The 14,743-nt window shown below is 39.5% G+C and overlaps 1 protein-coding gene across 3 annotated transcripts in view; it reads left to right on the top strand.

Moving 5' to 3' along the window:
* The first annotated feature begins 955 nt into the window (after nucleotides 1-955).
* LOC126236808 (UDP-sugar transporter UST74c-like) overlaps nucleotides 956-14,743 on the top strand; it is a 159,846-nt gene continuing 146,058 nt past the window's right edge. Inside the window, exon 1 of one of the 3 annotated variants that reach the window (XM_049946404.1) lies at nucleotides 956-1,020. Coding sequence is in view for 1 of the 3 variants with exons in the window: in XM_049946400.1 (XP_049802357.1) it covers nucleotides 1,787-1,805 (19 nt within the window). In the remaining 2 variants the exon portion in view is untranslated. Of the gene's footprint in view, nucleotides 1,021-1,381; nucleotides 1,806-14,743 lie in introns of those variants that run through there. The other 2 variants (XM_049946400.1, XM_049946402.1) reach the window with 2 other exon arrangements.

Raw genomic sequence — 14,743 nt, 5'->3', positions numbered from 1 at the left:
AAGTATCATCAGACGAATGTCGGCTGAGGAACCTGAGACAGAAGCCAACATGCAGTTTGTTACTTTAAACAGTCTTTATTTCGTTTTCTTTTTTTGTTTATTGCATTCTTCGTCAACTTCCATGTGTATGTGTTGAGTATTTGCACACAGCACTTTCACTGCAAGTAATGCATTTATACTTAGGTGGTGGGAAGTATCATTGCCCTCCTACCGTTTTGTGTGTTTTGTTTTGCTATTGCGGGATGTGTTCGTCTTTTCTTTGTTTTGATAGTGGTGGGGCGTTTTAGTTTAAACAGCATCTGGTTGCTTGTGTTTGCGTGGTCATTTATTGTGTGTTTCTTCTCAGTTACTGCTATTTCAATTTGGAAATTTACTTGTAGGTGCTGAATATGAATGTTTTCCTGTCCTTTTCTACTTTCGTAGGGTGCCAGTTTTTCTGCTGGAGGTGTTGTGCATATGTTGAATGGCTGGTGTCATATTTCCATGCTCTTTTGTGTTCCTTATACCTTATTTCAAAAGTTCTGCCTCTTTTGTTTTTAGACATTTATGTATAGGGTTGTTCCTTTGGTATGCTATTTTTATTCCTTGTTTCTTGAGGATGTGCCCGATTCAGTGTGTCAGTTTGTTTCTGTATTTCAGTGTGCACCAGTTCGTCTGAGTTTTTGTTCCACTTGTTGTATTGTGTGTGTGTGTGTGTGTGTGTGTGTGTGTGTGTGTGTGTGTGTGCTTGGCTTGGCTTGTGGTGATTTGATGTGAGTCTCTGGATTTATGTGGTGATTTATTATTACTTTATGTTTTTTCTGGATTTTTTCGGTTGTTGTTATGGATTAGTTGTATCGATTATTTTTTGCTATGTGAATAATTATATGCAGCTCCTTATTATAGTTACGTTTGCCATTTGGTGCTGTGTTTAATCTATGGATCATAAATCTGAGGGCAGATTCGTTTTGGACCCGTGAGTGGTTAGAAGATTGATGTAATATTGTGACTGTTATGGTGTTTTTTTCCTATAATTGCAGAGTGAGTGTTGGTTATCTTTCTTTGCGATGGCTATATTTACGAAATGTATGTAGCCTGTTTGTTCAGTCTGTTAGGGGAAACTTGTTTTAGCGTAACGTGTTTATCGCTGCATGACTTCTATTTAGTTTTTTGGTTCATACATCAATGAATCTCCGCCAATAAAGTAAATGTATTTTTCTGGTGCTATTTTCTGGAAATTTTTGTTTTCATATATTTTTTTCACGAGGGTATGTGCCAACTTTACAGAAATGGGGTATCCCATTGGCAAGCCTTCTTCTTGTATGTTGGATTCTTTGTTGTAAGAGAAGAAATCGTGTTATAGTGACCACTGAAGCTGCTTTAAAACAACGCGAAACGCAAGACTTTTATTACAGTTGCTAAAGACGGCAATTAACCAGTACAGCCTGAATTGCAGAAAGTTTTGACGTGAAGGCCAGTGTATTCGGCTTTACGTTTACTTATCCAGAACACAATTTAATTGCATGCCTTCCTCTCTGATAACACGAATGTAATTTGTTTTTTACTCCGGCTGCGAAGCACCATATCTTTATTTGTAATCTTTGCCGTGTGTACTGTGACCGGTTCAGACATAAACATGGTTCGATTGTCATCATGTATGGCGAACAATATTTAAGTTGTTGTTTATGTGTTTAACCCAATTGTGCGCGATGTGTGTATGTTCATTCTCACAGTGAAAAGAAAATGATATGAAGTATTAGTGTTATTAGTGTTATGCTGTGGTTCGAGTTAAGAGCGGTCAGCGCTGATGACCCAGTGTTTACAAGGTAAAATTAAATTCCGCATCGCTGAATCAGCATGACAGTGGTAACTAAGATTTATTTCAGAAAAACTGAAGAGATTGGTGTAAGTATGTAATAGGAATGACACGAAAAAAAGTCCTACCACTATTTCGACCGGCTGCTTCGTTTTGGTAGGTGCGTGACGCTCGATACTAAAATGCGTTACATGTAATGTACTCTTTTTTGGATCTCCGCAGAACTGAGATAAAGAACAGTTGTTGCCGTTTGTGGAGTTAAGAATTATTTTCAAAAAGAAAGAGCAGTTTAGTCTCGTAACCGTCATCGCAGGGTCGTGAGTAAAGAACTGAGTTGAAACAGTTTTTAGCAAGGTATTTGTAATTGCATATGCCTTGCAACTAATGCCTTATTAGTGTGTGAATTGCAATCGTGGACGTTTTACATAATCCAGTTTCGTTTATATCTAATTGAAATTAATAGTATTGCTGGTATTATATGCTGTACTGCTGCAGTGATTTTCGATCAGTACTTTTTTATAGAGTAAGTTTTATTTAGAACATTTAGTACACCGTCTCGCGGACGAACACTACTCTCCCTATAGAGTTTTTGTCGTTTAATCCGGAATAAAATTAGTGTGTTCATCCTGTAGCCGGCATGTAAAAATTTAAATGCACCCAGTAGATTCTGCTGTAATTTGCTTTAATTATAATATCAAGAAAAATTGTTTTATCCAGACATTTGGCACAATTATTTGCTCCAAGAAACGTAATGGCATTACATCTAACTTTGATGTATGCTTTTCTTAATTGCTGACAGATATTGACTGCTATTAATTAGATTTTGCCCTGCAGTCTGTGAAGTGCCTGCTGAACTAGTTGTTAGATGATAAATAGGTCATAAGACAGTAAGTTGTTATCTTATCAAGCACTTCAAAGACAATAAATATCAGCAGTTATACTATACAGTGGAAAATCAATGCTTTTGGGATTTATGGCTAACAACATAACCTCTCCATGCGACCAACTTCAAAATTTTATAGTGTCATTTTTGGCAGAAAAAAATGCCTACCCCCCCCCCCCCCTCGTAGATCCATTTTGTTTACACATTTTCCAAGGGATGAAACCAAAAAACTATGACTACAATGACACTATACCTCAGAAACTGTAGCATAATACGGAATTTTTGGAACATTATTGAGAGAAATAAGTCAAAGGAAGTTCAAACATTGCAGCTCAGTGATTCAAAGTAATATGTAGGTAGCTCTGTTATGTGGAATAGGCCAAGGCCCAAAGATTAGGTGGATGGAAGTATTAGACTGGAGAACTGCTGGCCTTGATTTATTTACTTACCGTGTTATATTTAATATAACTGAGCCCACATAACTCCTATCAGCACAAAGAAGAAAATAGGCAGTCAAGTCTTGCAGATTTACTGCATGATAATGCTGTGGTAAAAGCAGCAGGTCTTGTCCAACGACTGTTGAAATGTTACTTTACCTAACTAATATGTATTTTTATTTTATTGAATCTTTGAATCTAAAATTAAAGAAATTATGGCATTGTTGGTTTGAACACTAAATATTGATTCTGTCAGAGTGATAAGATCTAGCCTTTCATTCACTTGTGAGCAGTTACGGGGATACTAACAGTTAGTGTGGAAACTAGTCTTTGGGGTAACTTCAGAATCTCCTTGTGTTTGCAGCAAAAGAATCTTAAACTATGCAAGTTGTAGGACCAGATGGGATTGGAAAGCCAAACATGCAGCTACCTGAATCACTAAACCAGTCTTAGATTGTGATATTTACTAAATTAAATGGCATTAATATTAGAAACGTAAGGACTCTCAGTTTGGTTGCCAAGATTGTACTAGGTGATATTTTACCTTGCATTTAAGAGGGAATCCAACTTCTTCTGTGCACTGTTAGCTGAAAGTGGTGCTGAAAATGTATGTATTGGACTATATGGAACCTAATACATCGTATTAAAAGTTTTGAGAAGAGGATAGGCGTATAAATAATAGCCGGAAAAACAAACTGTAAAAACACTGATGTCATAAGAGAAAAATATTTTGTAGCACCATATGTTGTAGAATGGGGAGGGTGAAGAATGTTTGTAGCAGAGTGAACTGGGTCTGTGCAGTGCTGAACTGGTGATAATGTGCTTTTCAGTCCATAGACTGGTTTACTGCAGCTCTCTCTCTCTCTCTCTCTCTCTCTCTCTCTCTCTCTCTTTCTCTCTCCTGTGCAAGTGTCTCCACCTCTGCCTGACTGCTGCAACCTACATCCATTTGAACCTGTTTACAGTGCTAGAGCCTTGGTCTCCCACCACAATTTTTATCCCACAGACTTCCCTCCATACCAAATAGTCTCTTTGGTTGATGCCTTGGGATGTGTCCTGTCAACCAGTCGTTTTAGTCACATTTTGTTATAAATTTCTTTTCTTCAATTTGATTCTGAAAACTTCGTCATTAGTTATTTGGTGTATCTATCTAATCTTCACTATTCTTCTCTAGCACCCAATTTCAGAAACTTCTATTCTCTTATTGTCTGGACTTTTTATCATCCACATTTCACATCTGTACAAGGATACACCCGAGACAAATGTAGTCAGAAAAGACTTCCTAACATTTGAATTTATATTCGATATTACGAATTTTTTCTTTTTTCAGAAATGCTTTTCTTGTTGTTGCCTTTTGGCATTTTATATCCTCTCTAATTATCCATCATTTCTTTTGCTGCCAAAATAGCAAAACTCATCTCCTAGTTTTAGAACCCCCTTGCTTTCCCCTTCACACTCTTTGGCACTTACAACTGCAGTGCATTTTCAGCATAAATTTTACATAGAATGTAGACCAACATTATGAAAAGCTTCCTCTAATCTCACAAATGCTATAAAAGTTAGTTTGCCTTTCTTTAACCTAACTTTTAAGTCATAAGGCCATTAGTGCCAGCATAGTCTTCATTTTTTCTGGAGCCCAAACTGATCTTCACTTCAGTTGTCCTCTACCACTTTTTCCATTCTTCCGAAAATAATTCATATCAGTGTTTTGCAAACATGATTTGTGAATTCACAGTTTGATATTACTCACACTTGTCAGCACTTGCAGTTTTTGGAATGGGAATTGCATTCTTCAAGTGTAAGGTATTTCATCTGTCTCATATATTTTGTACACTAGTTTTGTCATGGCTGGCTGCCCCAAGTCCTCAATGATTCTGAAGGAATGTCTTGGTCTGACCTAGGTCTTTGTCTCTGTCAAATTCTCGCAGACTTCTATCCCATGCCCTGTCTTCATCTACTTCCTCTTTCTACTCCAGAAGATCCAGAAGTTGGTGATAAATTAAGGAGTACAGTGTTGATATGATATGTTGTGACATCAAAGAAAGCAGTATCCATTTACACACTCGAGAACCTCTTTGTATTAGTTTTCACATGTATCACTGTGTACTGGACATACTCCATTGGGTAGCGTCTGGTCATCATGGCTGTACTTATTATTTAATTGACAAAACATCCATACTTTGTGCTCTTTGATGGAATGAGTCTGTGACATTTTTCAGAATTAACGACAAGAGGGAGCCAATTAACTTTGTTAAAGTAGCATTGTGCCTATGGAACAGATGACACATGGACAACATGAGCGCCAATCTTGGTTAGGACATGTCAGTGCTGCCTGCCGGGAATGTCAGGAATTGCTTTTCACTTAGTCGCAAGGGTGATGTTGTTTTTTCTCTTCGAAACAAAGCTTGCTAATGGAATCTGGTTTTTCTCTTTTAAAACAAACAGAGTTTCGGATTGTACTTTCTTTGCCTTGCAGCAGATCTAATAGTTCATCGATCTTTTGCATCAAGCCATAAATGTAGATTGCAGTCTTTGTATTTGCTGGTTAAAGTCTCGCCATTCGTGCCTTTGCTTTGATAATTACTGTCTGGTGGTGAACGTTCAAGTTGCCAATGTGGACTGCCAGGTGATTATGTTGGTGTAGTTCTGTTTGGGGCCTTGTGGAGTTTGGAATTTTGTAAACATTTGCTGCTATTACATATCCAGTTTGGTATGTGATCACAAGCAGCCATGCATGTTATTGATGGAGCATACATCAATCAGTACTGCATTTTCAGTTGTGTTTCGTATGGAGGTGGTAATGCCATAAGCTTGGTCATAGGCTGTTGCTAAAATTCAAAATTAACATGAGTTTCTTGGGATAACAGTAAGATCACTATCATTATCTTCAATGAGTTTGTATGAGTCAAGTGTAAACCAGACATGGGCAAGCCTTGTTGACCTGCAGACCTGATTCACATACTTACTGAGACACGCGGGCCACCTCGTCACATTGCGCGACAGCAGTGCTTCTAACACATGAAGTCCAACAGAAAGCGTCCATGATTGTTTGTGGCATGATGTGCCAATATGAATGGCACAGCTTTTCAGACACACCACACCAACAAATTATGCCTCAAAACACTCATTTTGAGAGTACATTCATTTTATGTTCTCCCGATCTTCCAGTGTTTACATTTCCAAGTATTTACATGTTGTGAAAAGAGTATCTTTACTTATGGAATTTTACAAATATCTTACTAAATTCTGTTGCAAAATTGTGCAATGCCATTAGAAACATAATTAGTTTTTCCATAACTTTTCCAAAAGGGTTTTCCTTTCATTATCATCACAGGAAAAGGTAGCCTACTAATGAATGTTCACGAAAGCTGGTGGCATTAGAGGGCAAGAGGCTGTTACATCTTGCGCAGTGTGCGTGCGTGCGTTCAAGTGACTTTGGGACCGAGTGAGGTGGCACAGTGGCTAGCACACTGGACTCGCATTCGGGAGGACGACGGTTCAATCCCGCATCCGGTCATCCTGATTTAGGTTTCCTTGATTTCCCTAAATCGCTCTAGGCAAATGCCGGGATGGTTCCTTTGAAACGACATGGCCGCCTTCCTTCCCCATCCTTCCCTAATCCGATGAGACCGATGACCACGCTGTCTGGTCTTCTTCCCGAAACAACCCAACCCAAGTGACTTTGGAAGGCTAGTTTGAGGTTGTTTCCCAGCTTGATGAACCGCAAGTGTCTCATAATAAAATTGTTTGTCTCGACTTCCCATACATGAGTGTGATATGTTGTAAACAGTTACCGTTTACGCCTTTTGCGGAGGCACTTAGCTATGCTTGTGATTCAATATTTAGTTTCAGGGTCAGATTGAGGGTGTTTTGCTTTTGGGACATGGGTTCAGTGCAGTTATCCATTTTGATGCGTAGTAGCCAGGAGTGATGATAGACTGGCTGTTAGTTTACACTGATGAACCAAAAACATTGAATACTGACAACCGCGGTGTGGCGGGCATGTGACATAGAAAGGAGAAGAACAGAGATGAATGAGGAGTCATTTTAATGATGATGTGGCCCGCAAAATGGGGAATTCCACTGACATAAGCGACTTTGACAAAGAGTAAAATCAACAATGGAACATCCAGGAAGGAATAATGACAGTATTATGAAAAGGACAGGTTGCTACTCACTATGTAGAGGAGATATTGAGTCTCAGAGAGGCACAACAAAAAGATTGCTAAACGTGTGAGCTATCAGCCAAAAGGTCTTCTTCTAAAGTAGGCAACCAACACACATTCACACAAACAACTCACATACATGTGACCACTGAGGGCGGACTGCGAGCAGCTGCACATGAAGGAAGAAGCAGCCTGTGTGGTGGGGCTAAGGAGAAGGCTAGGACTGGATGGGGGAGGGATAGCAGTGTGGGATTGGGGAACAGCCTGTTTAGTGCTTGGTGGGGGCAGGGAAAGGGTTAGGTGGGTGAAGGGTGGGAACTAAAAAAGCAACAGGCCAATGGGGTTACAAGGACTTAGGATATATTGCAAGGGGAGTTTGCACCTGTGCAGTTCAGGAAAGCTAGTGTTGGTAGGAAAGATCCAGAAGACGCAGGCTGTGCAGCAGTCATTGAAATGAAGAAGTCATTATTGGTAGCATGCTGAACAACAGGGTGGTACAGATGTCTCTTGGCCCTTCATGCAGGCAGACAGCTTGTTGGTTCTCATGCCCACATAGAATGTAGCACAATGGTTGCAGTTTAGTTTGTAGATCACATAACTGCTTTCACAAGTTTCCCTGCATTTGATAGAATATGTAATGCTTGTGACAGGGCTGGAGTAGGTGGTGGTGGTGGTGCTGGGAGGAGGATGTGTATGGCAGGTCTTGCATCTAAATCTATTACAGAGCCATGAGGTGAGGGGTTGGAAGCAGGAGTAGAGTAGGGATGGATGAGGAAACTGTAGGTTTGGTGGGCAGTGGAATACCACTGTGGGAGGAAAAAGATAGTGGGTAGGATATTCCTCATTTCAGGGCATGATGAGAGATAGTCGAAACCCAGACAGAGAATGTAGTTCACTCCTAGTTGGTAGCTGGTACTGGGTCCCGAGGGGAGTGCGGTTTTGTGGGCTGGAGCGGGGGGGGGGGGGGTCACTTCGGGAGGTGGTGAGTGACTGGATAGATATGGCGTGGGAGATCTGTTTCTCTACAAGGCTGGGAGGGTAATTTCGGTGTGTGAAGGCCTTATTGAGACCCTTGGTATATCTGGAGAGGGAGTGCTCATCTACAGATGCAACAACCACCGGTGGCTAGACTATGTAGAAGGGACTTCTTGCTATGGAATGTGTGGCAGCTGTTGAAGAAGAGGTATTTGCTGGTGGTTAGTATATTTGATATGAACAGTGGTCCTGATGTAGCCATCTTTGAGATGGAGGTCAACATCGAGGAAGGTGGTTCCTTGGATTTAGGAGAACCAGGCGATGAGAGTGAAGGAGAAGGTGTTGAAGTTCACTGTTGAGTCACATAACAAATATGTCATCAGTAAATCTGAAACAGTTACAAGGTCTAGGATTCAGGGTGGTTGGGAAGAATTCCTGTAGATGGCCTGTGAATAAGTTGGTGTAGGGTGGTGCCTTGTTGGTGCATGACAGATTTGTTTATAGGTGATGCTTTTAAAGGTGAAGTAATTATGGGTGGGATTATAGTTTGTTGTGAAAAGGAAGGAGATGGTAGGTTTGGAGTCCTTTGGCCACTGATAAAGGTAGTATTCAATAGCGGCAAGGCCTTGTACGTTAAGGATGTTAGTTTAAAGGGAGGTGGTTTCAGTAGTAATGAGCAAGACACCTCGTGGTAGAGGAATAGGAACTGGTGGAGGAAATGGTTGGGGTCTTCAATGTTGGAGGGTAAGTTTTGGGTAATAGGCTGAAGGTGTTAGTCTCTGAGGTCAGAAATTCAGTCAGTGGGGGCACAATAATTGGCAACAATGGGGTGTCCTGGAGGGTTGGTATATAATAGGAAAAACAATTATTGTTTGGTAAGGGTGGAGGGGGGGGGGAGAGAGAGAGAGAGAGATTCTTGGAAGGGCCTAAGGATTCGAGGAGAGACTGAAGATTCTGTTGGATTTCTGGAATGGTGTCACTGTGGTAGGGTTTGTAGGTGGACAAATTTGACAACTGGCAAAGTCCTTCCATCAGGTAATCTCTGCGTTGTAAAGCCATGGTGGTGGAGCCTTTTTCGGCAGGTAGAATTATAAGACCAGAATCAGTTTTTAGGTTGTAGATTGTGGTTCTTTCTGTGGATGTAATGTCAGCTTCAATGTTGAGGGATTTGGGGAATGTTGGTGAGGCAAGCTCTGAGGTTAAGAAATTCTGCAGCGTTAACAAGGTGTAATCTGGAGGCAGTCGATGTGGATCACAGTTAGATGGAGGAGTGAGCTGAGTCAGGCAGGGTTCCACATTGGTTTTCGCTGAGTCTGATTGGTAGGGTTGGTGGTGAAAAAAATCTTTCTGCTGTAGGGACTGGGAGAAAGTGAGTGGGGCAATGGGTCTCTGAACCAGGGTTTGTCAGCTATGAGGGGATGTGGGGGAAGCCTTATGGCTTACATCCCTGTAATAGATCAAGATGCAAGACCCATACATCCTTGTACCACAACCAACTCCAGTCCAGTCACAAGCACGACTTATCCCTTCAAAGGTAGGTTGCATTATACATGGGCTTGACAACCAACAAGCTGAATCACATGAATGGCCACCAACAGTCTGTGGCAGTGATTGCATCTCAGTCTGTGCCTTCTTGATCCTTCGTACCAACACCAGCTTTTCCATGCAATACTGTATACCCTTTGTTCCCGTAACCCCACTAGCCTCAAAATTCCTTAGTTCATGTCCTTCACCCACCTATTTTCTTCCCTATTTCCACTCCAGCACTATAGTCTTCTACTCCAGCAATGCATCCACAGCCTTTCTTTTATTATCCTCTTCTTTTCTGCTCACTTCACTCCCCCCCCCCCCCCCCCACTTCCTCTAACCTCTGAACTGCAAATAGCTGCCCTACCCTGTCCCCACCTCGCTATTTCCACAAGCATTGCTTAACTGTCCTCCACCCCTACTCTGCTATCCCTCCCCCTCCTCACCCCAGCCTCCTCCTTATCCCCGCAATCCAGATTGCTTCTCCCATCATGTGCAGTTGTTTGCAGTCCGGCCTCAGTGGCCAGATAGTTCTGATAAAGGGCAGATCGTTATGCCTTGGCACCTGGGAATGAGCGTGTCAGAAATGGTGTAGCTGGTCAACTTTCCGCATGCTACTGTTGTGGGCATCTGTGTAACTGGTTGAAGGACAATGAAACCACTAATAGGAGGCAACATGTTGCACATTACTCCAAGGCATTATCATTTGAGGTTGCTGTGGCCAAGGGATAATTGAGAGAGGAGAATGGATCAGAGTCATTCCATGTCAAATCAACACACTTTAAATAAAAATTTTACCTCACCATCTTAGATTTTGCTGAAAGTTGGTATACTTATAGTGGGTGCTGAAACTAAGAAAAATACCAAATTTCAATTTTTTACATCAAACCATTCCTGAAATATGGTCATGTAAACTTTTCAAAAACAGGCCAAAAATGTGTGCACGGACTTTTTTTTAATTGCCCTAGGAGCTGCCCTAATTGAGCTAGAGAACTGGGAAAGGTGTCATTTTACAGCATTTTGCATGCTCTTTCCAGTGATAGACAAAAAAACATAGCTTCTAATTAATAATCTTTTTCAAAATGGTAATTCATATTTTGATTTAATTTTTTTTTACAAAAAGTACATAATTGAAAATTTTCAAAATATTTCCATAACTACTTCATACTGTTGTAAATCACATGGCAAAATATAAATGTGGGATGATGATGGGTTCATTGTTAAAAAAAAATATTCCGGACTCTTGTTTTTCACTAACGGCCCTAGTTTGACCAAACTGACCTGACCTATAAGGTAGTACATCAGTAGAGGACAGTATACATAGGGCTTGATGTCTGTACAATAATTCAGAGACTGGAGCCATTGTTGAGATGATGTAGTCTGCATTGTTACCTTCTAAGGCTTTGTGCGCCTACAGCATTATTGTGCACTGTGGTTTTAGTGCAAATCAATTGTTACCTCTCTGTTGACCAGTCTGTATCTATTATATTTAGTAGTTCATTTTCAAATAAATCTATACCTTGAAGGACAGTTTATAAGTGGTTTTTGTATAAATATGGAACCAAGTAAAAAGTGCAGTGCTGTAAGAGTGCAGTGTTGTAATCCATTGAAGAAGTCAAATCATTTTTTTAGAGACAGAAAAAAACTGAGAAATGTCAGAACATGGATGCCCAAATTATTTCCTCAAATATCTAGTGGTGCCAAGATTTGTGATAAATGTAGGAAAGATGTAACCAAATTGAAAAATACACCAGAGCCCATCAGTGATGAAAGTGTTGAATGAAGAATCTTCTGGATCAGAGATAATCATCCGAGACCAAGACCCTGACTTCACTCCAACTTCAGTAGTTGTTAAAACATTTAAGACAACACTTCAAGAACTAGGTGAGTCCCCAATTGACAAGAGAAAACTAACATCTAGGCATTACGCCAAATCAAAAGTGAAGAAAATCTCATCAATTACACGTAAACTTTTTGTTGCTCCTGAAACTACTTCGTCAGATACTGATACTGATGAATCCATTCTTGAAAATCTTAAAAGAAACTTTAAAAATTCTATAAGTAGAGCAAAAAAAAAACTAATGATTCTTACAAGTTTACCTGAAAAGTGGAGTGTCAGGCAGTCCAAAAAAATTTTGAAAGAGAGAGGATTGATGGAAGGTCCAAACCCAAAAGCAGGGAAGTGTTTACCAACAGAAACTGTCAAAACTGTACATTCATTTTATGAAAATGATGAAGTTAGCAGGGCAATGCCAGGTATTAAAGATTGTGTGACAATTACAGAAACAAGTGGAAATAAAACAAAAATATCAAAAAGACTTATTTTGTGTAACCTTAAAGAAGATTAATATAATAGAGGGAAACATTCCACGTGGAAAAAATATATCTAAAAACAAACATGATGTGACTTACCGAACGAAAGCGCTGGCAGGTCGATAGACACACAAACAAACACACACACAAAATTCAAGCTTTCGCAACAAACTGTTGCCTCATCAGGAAAGAGGGAAGGAGAGGGGAGGGAAAGACGAAAGGATGTGGGTTTTAAGGGAGAGGGTAAGGCCCAAACTCTTTGTCTTTAAATATGTCTGCTTGTGTCTGTATATGTGTGGATGGATATGTGTGTGTGTGTGCGCGAGTGTACACATGTCCTTTTTTCCCCCTAAGGTAAGTCTTTCCGCTCCCGGAATTGGAATGACTCCTTAACCTCTCCCTTAAAACCCACATCCTTTCGTCTTTCCCTCTCCTTCCCTCTTTCCTGATGAGGCAACAGTTTGTTGCGAAAGCTTGAATTTTGTGTGTGTGTTTGTGTTTGTTTGTGTGTCTATCGACCTGCCAGCGCTTTCTTAAAGAAGATTACAAACATTTTAAAGACAAGTTTCCTAACATAAAAATATGTTTCTCTAAATTTGCTGAGTTGAGACCAAAACATTGTGTATTAGCTGGCCGGAGTGGCACACACATTGTCTGCATGTGCACAACTCACCAAAACATAAAATTAATGATAGAAAACGCCAAACTAAATACAGTAACAAACAGCAGCTTAAACAATTATAAGCAGTGCATTGCAAAAATGCTTTGCAACCCATCATCAGGTGATTGCAACAAGGGAAACTGTGAATACTGCCCAGGAGAAACTGTCATACGTAAAATTTTAAAAGGCTCTTTTCATGAAAACTTAATTGAACAAGTTCAGTTCTGACAGTGGATGTCAGTTGACCGATGTAATCTGGAAATTGTTCAGAAAACTTCTGAAGAATCCATAGATTTTTATTTTGTAGTAAGATGTCGACTTTGATTCGGCATGACATCATTGCCAAGCAACAATGAACATTCCTTAACTCCACAAGAGAAAACCTTATGGAATCTGACTTTGTTGTTATATGTGATTTTTTCAGAAAATTATAGTATAGTTCTACAGGATGAAGCTCAGAGTTTCCACTGGACAAGACAACAGATTACCATTCATCCTTTTGTTATATATTACAAACAGGAAGACAAAATTGAGCATATGAGCTGTGTCATTGTTTCTGATTGCCTGGAGCACAATACAACTGCGGTTTACACCTTTCAGAAGAAGCTAATTTCGTATCTAACAAATAAATTTCAAAAGATTCCAAAAAAAGATATACTATTATCCTGGCGGTTCTTCCGCTCAGTATAAAAATAAGAAAAACTTCCTGAATCTTTGCCTTCATGAGGAAGACTTCAACATAAAAGCTGAGTGGCACTTTTCAGCCACAGCATGTGGGAAAGGGCTCTGTGATGGAGTAGGGGGTTCAGTAAAGAGACTGGCAGCTCGTACAAGTTTGCAAAGGCCATACCAAAATCAGATCCAAACCGCACGAGATCTATGTGAGTGGGCAGTAGATAATATCACAAATGTTGATTTTGCATATTCCACTCGAGAAGGCTACACTGCTTCAGAAATATTCTTTAAAAGCCAACTTGAAGAGGCATTGTCAATCAAAGGAACACAGCAATTTCACGCTTTCATTCCCAACACTACATCAAAATTAATAGTCAAATACTTCTCAGGTGATATGCAGAGTTGGGAGAGGGAAGTAACTACATCACCAGACAAACTGAAGTTACAAGGTGTATCAGGCTATGTCACCACTATATATGGCAGAAACTGGTGGCTTGGGTACATTTTAGAAAAAAACGAAGAACTTGATGAAGTGAAAATAACTTTTCTTCATCCATGTGGACCAGCTAAATCATTCTCTTATCCTGCACATGCAGAGGTCCTGTGGGTGTCAGTCACAAAAGTGAATACATTTACTCCGACAGGGAGAACATACATTCTTAATGAAAGTGATGTAAACCAAACCCAATCAGCTTTATTAAAATGTAATATCTGAAGTTCCAAGACAACTTATTGGGAAACTGCTTTCAACTCAAAACTTAAATTTTGTCTCAGGTTACTGTTAATGTATATTTTATAGCAAGTTGTTTCAAAATCATTGTTAGTACCTATTGTGTTAAATTTATCTATGTACAGATACCTGTTACTCAAAAACAAGCATTACGTATTTAATTTGTTTAATAGTTCCATTTCAAACATCATGGACCAGAACTATTATGTAAATACTTGTACTTATTCATACTTTATTTCAGTTTGTAGTTAAATGCTCAATTTCTTGTTTTTGTTATATCGGTTAATATACTGTTAGTGAAGTTGTATGACATTAAAATAAGCAATCAAATTAATTATAAAATATGCTGATTAGTTTTGGTTTAATAAGGTGATGTTTTGATATTTCTAATACTTTTTTTTACTTACCTTTCAGTATATTTTAAAGAAATTCCTGTTTGTTAAAGGTCAATTAAGTCAAACTAGGGCCGTTAGTGAAAAACAAGAATCCGGAATAATTTTTTTAACAGTGAACCCATCATCATCCCAGATTTATATTTTGCCATGTGATTTACAATAATATGAAGTAGTCATGAAAATATC

This window comes from Schistocerca nitens, chromosome 2 (assembly GCF_023898315.1).
Source record: "Schistocerca nitens isolate TAMUIC-IGC-003100 chromosome 2, iqSchNite1.1, whole genome shotgun sequence".
In the NCBI taxonomy this organism is placed as follows: Eukaryota; Metazoa; Arthropoda; class Insecta; order Orthoptera; family Acrididae; genus Schistocerca; species Schistocerca nitens.
Note: the sequence above shows the minus strand (reverse complement) of the source record. Positions and strands in the feature narration are given on the sequence as shown.